At 35.1% G+C, this 9,789-nt stretch overlaps 2 protein-coding genes across 5 annotated transcripts; both read left to right on the top strand.

Moving 5' to 3' along the window:
- The first annotated feature begins 246 nt into the window (after positions 1 to 246).
- LOC106171039 (neuropilin-1a) lies at positions 247 to 2,620 on the top strand. The gene is made up of 3 exons (XM_013551129.2): positions 247 to 583; positions 792 to 899; positions 1,243 to 2,620. The coding sequence occupies exons 1-3, from the start codon at positions 505 to 507 to the stop codon at positions 1,584 to 1,586; spliced, it is 531 nt and encodes a 176-aa protein (XP_013406583.2). The 5' UTR covers positions 247 to 504; the 3' UTR covers positions 1,587 to 2,620.
- A 513-nt stretch (positions 2,621 to 3,133) lies between these two features.
- Positions 3,134 to 9,629, top strand: LOC147763445 (uncharacterized). 4 transcript variants are annotated; one of them, XM_087006749.1, is made up of 8 exons: positions 3,136 to 3,532; positions 4,175 to 4,282; positions 4,444 to 4,686; positions 6,370 to 6,534; positions 7,180 to 7,278; positions 7,921 to 8,043; positions 8,390 to 8,511; positions 8,747 to 9,629. In XM_087006749.1, the coding sequence occupies exons 1-8, from the start codon at positions 3,397 to 3,399 to the stop codon at positions 9,014 to 9,016; spliced, it is 1,266 nt and encodes a 421-aa protein (XP_086862875.1). In that variant the 5' UTR covers positions 3,136 to 3,396; the 3' UTR covers positions 9,017 to 9,629. The 4 variants fall into 4 exon arrangements, with proteins under 4 accessions (XP_086862877.1, XP_086862875.1, XP_086862879.1 ...); XM_087006753.1 differs by lacking the exon at positions 4,444 to 4,686; XM_087006750.1 differs by lacking the exon at positions 7,180 to 7,278 and having other exon boundaries at positions 3,141 to 3,532.
- Positions 9,630 to 9,789: the final 160 nt, after the last annotated feature.

The raw sequence follows: 9,789 nt of genomic DNA, 5'->3' as shown, positions 1-9,789 counted from the left end.
ATTTTAATAATAGGGCCTATATTACTTTTATATTAAAATTTAAAAGTCATCTTTAGAAAAGGACACGTGTTCATTGGTGGCTACATGTATATCAATGCTAACACATAACACGATTATTTCATCTGTCTGTCTTTTAACGATCTAATTGGGCAACGCTCATAAATTTCAAATTGAAAAGTTTTTTAATGACCTGCTTGCCATAAATCCTTGAAGAGGCTAATTAACTTTACTAACGTCTTAGGAATCCAACCCCTTTGAAGTTTCATATTTTCTTATCAACGTCGCCCATTTTTTCGCATTTTGTTTGAAATTATATTGAAGCTTTATCATGACGTTGAAACAAGGAAGTTTTGAAGCAATTTGTAACCAAGCAACTGCAGCGCACAAGGAACGCTAATCAGCCTGCGGGGTATGATATAGGGTTGCTTCTTGTTTTCTTCCGCCGTAACTTAACTTCAGTTTGACCCTCCTGTTACCAGTTCTGACTATTTGGCGTGTATTGGAATGACAGTCATGAGAGCTGTTGCGTATTTTTCCGTTTTTGTGTCTGTTATCCTGTCCTTAGGAACAGCACAAAATGATGGTGAGTATTAACTTTCAACCTATAAAGTGGAGTTTACGGACTTTAAAACTTACCATGTAGTTTTGAACATATTTCTAGTAGTTGCCCCTCTCTTTCTTTCTCTTTAATTTATCATATATTTTATTCTTTATTGTTACAAATTGTACAATAATCGGCGTGCCCATAGTCACTGCTAACTTAATAGGAGCTGATTTATTATTTTTTTCAGATTGTGGCCCCTCTACATTTACCAATAAAGAGGGCACCATCAGTTCCCCTGGGTATCCTCAGCCATACAAACGGGACACTGATTGTTATTACAATATTACTGTTTGTGGTAAAGTTGACTTTTTTCTATTTGAAAATTTAACTCCGTACTCCATTTTTGAAAATTTAACTCCGTACTCCATTTTATTCTCAATGATTCTCATGATTGAAGTTAAATGGTTGTAACATACATGTTACTTTGTTAACTAAGCACTCCAATTCAAATTTTTTTTGTCATTTTTTAAATTGTCGCATCTGTGTTGAGGAACTACAAATCTGAATCATTCTGTATAAAGACGTTAGATTGGTGAACAGAAAAATTGTAAAGATAACATATGTTGAAGACATGGTTGTGCATCAAAGAACACAATCGTACTGTAATAAATGTTTTAACATTATCAATTTTATGTTAGGTGCATCCAGTATTTCTGTCCACTGGAACTCAACAATAGATTTGGAAGAGGGTGCTTGCGACGCTGCTTTGGGTGGAGATTTCCTCTACATAATTTTAAGTAACGGGACGCAAATGGCAGAGTTATGCGATGTCAATCGCACACACGAGGATTTTACTGTCGATGGCGACTCCTTGTTCTTTAGGTTTGTTACTGATCGTTCAGGTGCAGCTGGAAAAGGATTTAGTCTCCAGTATATCGCGAATTATAACAATAGCGGAGACTTGAACGTGTTCTCAGTTTCAAAAATGTTTATCTGGCTACTGATGGTGGCATTTCTTAATACATGTATCAACAATGCTTGATTCTTTGATGACTGAGAAACATTTCAAAACTTTAAAACTGGTTTTAAAGGTTTTTCGAAAGAAAATAGTTTGCACAAAACATTGGTCGTTTGACCAGTATAAACATACATAGTTCTTAGCAATGTGGATGTCTTCTACATTATGCTCTCTTATGCTAATTAGATTATTGCAGTTTCGTGTATACCATTGTGTGATAACCTATCACTATGTTTATTGGCATTTCTGGTGTACTAGTAAGTGAAAATTTTACAGGATTTTGTGTAATTCATTGCAAATAGAAAGAATGTATATATAATGTAATATAGTCATTGCCATTTTGAAGTGCTGATTCTAAAAATTATAATTGCAAGAAACCAGTTATATCTGTTTTTTCTATTTAGACTCCATGTATTCTACGAGATGGGTTTTTTTTTTGTTGTCGTTGTTCAATTAGCGTTTGTTTTCAGAACACAATTGAAAATGTCAAATCAATTTAACAGATTTTGACAAAAATAGGTCCTCTCGAAATGAGTAAATCCTTCCTTAGGGAAAATTTCCAAATTACCCACAATTACCTGCAATTGATGACATTTGTATCAATAAAGAGATGTCAATTTTTTTTACTGAAGATTGAATTTGAAAGGGACATATCTCTTAATAACTGTCATATGCCATGATACATGAGTTATGCTACCAATAAAGAATTCTTTTCTTGTGTGGTTACGTTATTACATGTGTCGATAAACGTAAGGTCTGTCGAGTGAGAGATGGAGCAACGAATACTTCTACCGCACAAACCTGACCCGATATTGAACCCTTAAGACCTTTATCTTAGTTGTAATTTATTTCGTACCGTTATCATGTGTAAAGTTGGAACGGGCACGTTCTTAAATGATATATTCAAGTAATGACAGAGAACTGGATAAGGAAAAGACCACTGGAATGCCTTGAATTCATATCGTCGCTGACTGCAAAGAAAGAGAAACAAGGCTGCAGAGCTGTCAAAGGGACAGAAATATCAATGTCAAATTTGAATAGAAGCAGTGACACCAAGGGACCCCTCCTGTGACACTAAGTCTAAGGTTGAATCTTTCTTCTTTCTTCAGAATCTTTGCAAACGGGCGGTTTCCGCCACAGCTTATTTAAGTTCTAAAGCTTATGTTTGTATTACATTTTTATGGTAGGGTGGGGAAAATGAAAAAATGAATAAAAATCCACATATCAGAATGTGAAAACAGTCTAACATGCTTCCGTTTTTTTTTCTGTGAAATATTATCTTATTACCGTCATCCGGGTCTTCGTTTGACACAGCTTAATGTAATGTTCAACTTTGAAGTACTTATTTCCTCCTCGACAAAAATGTAGCTTTTGCGAAGAATTAATGCGTTGTTTGTTCTAAACAACTCATTTCGTTAAAAAGTAACCTTATCATATTTACTCAGGATCTCTGTTCGCAAGAGGGGATAAGTCTAGGCATCTCTGTTATTCAGAAGCGTGATTCAAACAAATAAATCACCAACTTGAATTGAGAAAATCCCCCTTGTTTACGAAAATCCTCTTTGCAGTTCTCTTTAGCATACATTATTTTCGCGCATTAGAGACAGCAAATCCATCCAAGTTTGGAAACGGGCCTCTAAATTCGCAAATTGTGTCGTTCAGGCAGTGCCCAGGCTGATATCTACATTCTTTAAATAAAGTCCCGTTACGTGTCATCCCATCTCCTATCGTGGAAAGTAAGGACAGTGGGTACTATAGTAGTGTAAACAAGATAAGGCGAACAACGTTCAAGTGAGATTCATTTAAACAACACATTGCCCTAAATAGAGACAAAATGATAGTGAGAACGAGACGTGAGAAGGAATTAATGTCGTTAACGAAAAATAGAAAGATGCTACCTGGAATCTACTGTCTTCTTTTGGGGACTTTTTTCTTACCGTTTGTGTCTTCGCAAAGCACAAACATTACTGGTAAGTTGATATATCCAGTGATTTTGTATGTCTGAACAAAAATGGTAGGCGGAAGTTTAAAATAAAAAAGAACGTTGCTGTCATAAGAAAGTCGATATTCACGTAAATTTATCTCAAAATACGATTCCGTTATAACTTGATTAATTGGGGTACACGCTACGGGAAAAAGGGTATTCTAAAAACTGATAAAATCACTATTTTCATCAGTGAAAAACGAAATCTAAAGTTATCTCGAAAACTGGACCATCAAGTTTCAGAATCCACATTTTTGAATGAGGAAGAGGGAAGGATTAAATGCTCATTGCAATTCAAATATTAGATACCGTTACTTGTATATTCTCTAGGCCGTCTGAAATATACCGGCCATAATATTTTTAATCGTTATTTATTCACTTCACCTACACGTATCACAGAGATCATGTCTAATATCAGTCTGTGTTAAAATCAGTTTAGACTTAATATCAATTATATGTAGTACTGTAGTATTTATTTATTAATGTGACATGTGATATAGATATACAAATCACCCGGCCTCATGGGCCTACAAGTCACCGATCTTTGTACATATCAGAAACAAAACACACACACACGTATATAATTGCGAAGATAAATTTCCTTATTATTAAGGATATACATTTTCAGCGTGTGGTCCCATCTCATTTACCAGTGTATCTGGCACCGTCCAGTCTCCTAACTACCCCGGCCAATACCCCACGGACATCACCTGCTTCTACAATATCACTGTCCCAGGTAACTCCACGCTTTTTCTCATCAATGGCTGTTTTCACATATTTATTCTTTTATAGGACTTTAGGGACTTAATTTATATTTGCCCTTCGTGTTAGTATATTATCAATTTTGTTGTATGGTTTTTATAAAATTATTAATGTTAAACCCAATGCTTATTTTAGGTGCTTCAAGTATTTCAATCGTGTGGGGTTCTATAGTTGAATTTGAAAGCGATGCTTGCGACTATGACTATCTCGCTATAACTTTAAGTAATGGAACTGAACTCAAAAGGGTGTGTAAGTCCAACATTACAAGGGAGGATTTCACGGTTGAGGATGATTCTCTCTTCCTTCGATTTGTGAGTGATAACTCTGCAACAGCAAACGGTTTTAGCTTGACGTACACAGCGAATATGCTGACCACAGGTAATTTTTTATTTTATAATATGCTGAGACAATAGACAATGCGTTTTATTTAATTATGTTGTATAGATCGTAAGTTCTTGTTTCGCAGGTGAAAAATGAAGAGCAAATAATATCGATTATTTAAATAAGATAAATTCTAGTTGATTTACATTTAAAGACAGATCTATCTTTGTCTTTTTGGTATTTTGATTATTATTAAAAAAAAACAATAATTACAATATACAGAAATCAACACACAAAACACACAAACACACACACACACACACACACACACACGGACATAGTCTTACTTGAGAAAAAGAGTGTTTTGTTTTATAAAATCGACCCCCTGTCGTGATATCCCTGTTTCATGTTGCTTATTTAATATTTCATAAAATACACACAAAAAAGTGACATGTTTATTTTATGCTTAGTTTTAATCTTAGGCAATATTGTATATGGCTTTGCTCTTTTAAGACAAAATTGAAATTGATATCTAATATTTCATGTTTCATTTTTTTAAAATACGTCCGATCTAGTTGCATGTTTATCTATTCGCATAGTTTAAATTTTAGGCAATCTATGGCTTTGTGCTTAATTCGTGTTGCTCATTTTATGCTTCATATTTTAGTTTTCTAAAATACTTTCCAAACGAGTAACGTGTTTTTATGTGCATAGTTAAAAATCTATGCAATATACGCCTTTATTATTTAAACTTTTTGTTAGACTATATGTAGACTTCATGGGCAGATTGCAAAGATCCTGAATGCCAAAACATCGTTTACTCTTAGAGGGAGGCAGATACGCGTATTTAAGTGATCACACGATCTTCGCTCCGTACATTTATCTTCTGTAGGATAAGATAAATTTAAGCTGCTGTACCATGATATACTCTGGACCCTCTCTACACGTATGAAGGGTTCGAGATATATGGAAGGTGTAGACTTTTAGTAAGCACGTGCATTCCATGTATGTTAAGGAATATTGATTTTTTTTTATCTTAGACAACCTAAGCGAACGAAGCTTGACATACAAGTTTAATAAGCATTTACCAATCCATGATTACTACAGGATTGGTCTTCTTAAGTTATGCATGTTTGGGAACCCTGCAGAGCTGATTTCAGAACAGTCTGAATGTATTGAGTCTGTCCAAAAACAGTTCTTCAGATTCAGATTATTCATCCTGGTTTTAGTTATGATGATGCCCTACAGGTTGGTAATCTCGATACTTAAAAGTAAAAAAGGGAATACTTTACGAGAGGTTTTATATCAAAATTCAGGAGTATGGTAAGTTGACGCATTTATTGCTTAAACGAAGTTTACGGCCTTTAAGAGGAAACAGCACCTAACTCTAGTAACCATTTCAATTCAAGTAGCCTACGTGTACAAATATCATCTTTACATTTTGTAATTTTTGGATTGCCATTTTAATGAATTATTATTATTATTATTATTATTATTATTATTATTAAAAAATAAAAATGAACGTCACTTTTTAATCTATCCTATTTCTCCTTTGGAATTTTGCTTGATCAGTCTCAGATAGCTAACCGTAATCCCTTCCCCATGTCGGTATAAGCCTGTCGTCTCCCTGACTGTACATGTGATCCTGTATAATGTGAGATAACTGCTCTTTTGTGGTGCCATACATGCTTGCTATAATTTGTCTAATAGTGCCTTTTTTATATATGATCTCCATTTTAGGTGCTTTGACAACAGATGCCCCGACAACAACAACCCCCCCTTCCATCGGCCCCTCCTCTGCCCCCTCAACTTATCGCCCCTCCAATGGTGCTTCTTCCACGAGTGCTCAATTTCCTGACTTCACTAGCACCAATAGTAAACGGACCTCCGCTTCATTTACTACAGGTAGATTGCTTGAGCTTTTTCTTTTTTAGAATGCTTACTTGTTTGCATAGTAACGCTATCTTCATAGCGATAAACTAGATTTATGTTCAAACTAGCTTTGATTACTTTAAACTCTTGGTCACAGCAGTGACAAGTTCGTTTTAAATTTTAGGCAGTACGGCTTAGAACAGCTTAAATAACACATGGAATTTCCAATGTAGTGTAATCTCGGCCAATGTATAAGAATAAAATTCGTAACAAATCTCATTTGAGTTTGATATAAATAAAAGCGGCCTTAATATAATTGACCAAATATCCTATATATTGCGTTTGTCAATTTATTTCGTCAATAATTCATTGTGATACTACACGAGATTGAGAAAATATGAATATCATTTTAGACATTTTTGTACGATTTTAACTTTCGGATTTTAACTTTTGGATAAATATTACTATTTCGAAATTAATAAACGTCACATTTATCATATTTCTCCGTGCGGTTTTTGCTAGATCGGCGTCAGATAGCTGACCGTAATCCCTTCTCCATATCAGAATAAGACTGTCGTCTCCCTGGCTATAATGTATAATATAGGATAACTCCTCGCTTCTGGTGCCATGCACCTGCTTTGTCCAATAGTTCTTTTTTTACCCATGATCTCCATTTAGGTGCTTTGATAACAAATGTCCCTTCCAATCGTGCCACGTCTACGAGTACTCATTTTCCAGACATCTCTAGTAAACAGCCTCCCGCTGCATTTACTACAGGTAGATTGCTGAAGCTATTTTTTTCTATTTGTTGCTTTATTATTTGCATAGTAACGCTATTTTCATAACGATAAACTAGATTTGTGTTCAAAGTAATTTTGATTACTGTAAACTTTAGGTCACAGCAGTGACAAGTTCGCTTTAAATTTTAGGCAGTACGGCTTAGAACAGCTTAAATTACACATGGGATTTCCAATGCAGTGTAATCTCGGCCAATGTATAAGAGTAAAAATCGTAACAAATCTCATTTGAGTTTGATATAAATAAAAGCGGTCTTAATATAATTGACCAAATATCCTATATATTGCGTTTGTCAATTTATTTCGTCAATAATTCATTGTGATACTACACGAGATAGAGATATATGAATATCATTTAAGACATTGAACGATTTTAACTTTCGTACGCGTATTTTAGCTTTTGGATTATTATTTCGAAAAATAACGAACGTCACATTTATCATATTTCTCCGTGGGTTGCTGCAAGAACGACGACAGATAGCTGATCGTAATCCCTTCTCCATATCGGAATAAGACTGTCGTCTCCCTGGCTATAATGTATAATATAAGATAACTCCTCGCTTCTGGTGCCATGCATCTGCTTTTTCCAATAGTTCTTTTTTTACCCATGATCTCCATTTAGGTGCTTTGATAACAGATGGCCCGACAACAAACGTCCCTTCCAGTGGTGTCACGTCCACGAGTACTCATTTTCCAGACGTCTCTAGCACCAATAGTAAACAGCCTCCCGCTGCATTTACTACAGGTAGATTGCTGAAGCTATTTTTTTTCTATTTGATGCTTCATTGTTTGCATGGTAACGCTATCTTCATAACGATAAACTAGATTTGTGGTCAGAGTAACTTTGATTGCTGTCAACTTTAAGTCACAGCAATGACCTGTTTGCTTTAAATTGGAGCTAGAACAGCGTAGAACAGCTTGTATAACGGATGAAATTTTCCAATACTGTCCGATCCCGATAATGTTTATTCCACTTATTGAACATCGTTTATTACGTATTGATGAAGTAATGGCACGTCTGTCCATGACAGGTCGGATCAAACTTTATCTAAACGATTAATTTTGTTTGTACATATAGCTCTATATTATAGATACGAGTGACAGGGCAGGATGCTTTGAGTGTAATAAAGATCAGACCTGCGAAGCGGAACAAAACAGCGGTGTCAATGCTCAGTGTACGACATTGTCAAAGGCCGGACAAAATATTTGTTGGGTATGAAACTTTTCTTTTAACTTTTCATTTCCATTGGTTGTCAATTTTTCATTATATTGTGCCAACTTTTTTTCATCAGTAACTTTAAATTGCGGGGATGAAAGATTATTGGTACCGATATTTGTGCAATTTCAAAATTTTGCTTGCTATAATTTGAATAAACCTCTTTTACTCGTATAAAAGATAAAAAACTATTTCATACGAACGTCACCGATTTCTTTTCTTTTTTATATAGATTCAATATAAAGGTATACATCTAAGCAGAGGATGCGACACAAAATTCAACACTACAAGCAAGGGTTTGTGTAGCGAGAAAAGCCTCGGATGTATAAATAACAAAGAGTCCTGCGAATGTTGCTGTATTGGGAAATACTGTAACAAGATGGCGCTCGCTGAAATAAAGCAAAAATGTCATTCCAGCAGCGGCCCCGAAAAGAAATTTTCAACGATTCTGGGATTGTGCACCGGGATATTGACCATGGTGTTTTCATCGAAATACATTTAAAACTTCTCAGTTTCTTAATTTTCTTAAATGTAACGAAAACAGTTTAACGGCTGTTGACAACATTCGAAGCGATGTAGGCCTACAAAAGCAGCCATCTTTGAGGACGGTGCTTCCATGTAGGCCCTTTCTAATGCAAAACTATTCTACATTTCGAGTTAGGTTAATTTGAAGAGTGTGTTTATAAAATTAAACGATGTTACCTCACAACACCTTTTGCGCACCATGCTTTAACTCATATAAAACTTGTATGACATTTTTCAGGTTTTTCTTAACATTTGCTTATTTCATTCGCTCACATTTTCTTACAAGTGGTATTCCACCTTTTTGTTTTTCTGTTCATGTTAAAGATTAAATAGAGCCTTAAGCATGATTCATTAATGCAAGTAAGATAAAGAGACCATTCTATTCTACCTTTCTTAACTAGGCTATGTAAGCTTGGGGATGTGATGGAATGTGCATTTTTCGAAATAACCTTTCCTTTTTTCGCTATCATTTTCCAGAGTGTAAAGAAACTAAAGTTCTTTTCCCCATTTATCTGAGTGTTTGAATTGAAAAATAATTGTGATGTTACTGATATTGTATCAACTAGAACATAAAGGAGACAATGAGAGAACGACGCCTTTTTCTTCTCTATCGCATTTAATGCATTATCTTGCTGAGAAGTTCAAAATCAAGTCCGAGAATGTGCTGGAGAAGAAGAGGTGCCCTCGCCAAGGCCGTCTCATCCTGAATCGTGTGATTGTGACCATTCCTATGTATACATATGTTGCAGG

Source organism: Lingula anatina, chromosome 2 (genome assembly GCF_051362555.1).
Source record: "Lingula anatina isolate TDL-2025a chromosome 2, LinAna3.0, whole genome shotgun sequence".
NCBI lineage: Eukaryota > Metazoa > Brachiopoda > Lingulata > Lingulida > Lingulidae > Lingula > Lingula anatina.
Note: the sequence above shows the minus strand (reverse complement) of the source record. Positions and strands in the feature narration are given on the sequence as shown.

What these genes read in the sequence shown, in the direction of transcription:
- LOC106171039 (XM_013551129.2), top strand. Translation starts at nt 505, where the DNA reads ATGACAGTCATGAGAGCTGTTGCGTATTTTTCCGTTTTTGTGTCTGTT. An exon ending in AGGAACAGCACAAAATGATG is followed by an intron (nt 584 to 791) that starts GTGAGTATTAAC and finishes TATTTTTTTCAG; the next exon opens with ATTGTGGCCCCTCTACATTT. An exon ending in TTACAATATTACTGTTTGTG is followed by an intron (nt 900 to 1,242) that starts GTAAAGTTGACT and finishes ATTTTATGTTAG; the next exon opens with GTGCATCCAGTATTTCTGTC.
- LOC147763445 (XM_087006749.1), top strand. Translation starts at nt 3,397, where the DNA reads ATGATAGTGAGAACGAGACGTGAGAAGGAATTAATGTCGTTAACGAAA. An exon ending in GCAAAGCACAAACATTACTG is followed by an intron (nt 3,533 to 4,174) that starts GTAAGTTGATAT and finishes ATACATTTTCAG; the next exon opens with CGTGTGGTCCCATCTCATTT. An exon ending in TCCCGCTGCATTTACTACAG is followed by an intron (nt 8,044 to 8,389) that starts GTAGATTGCTGA and finishes TCTATATTATAG; the next exon opens with ATACGAGTGACAGGGCAGGA.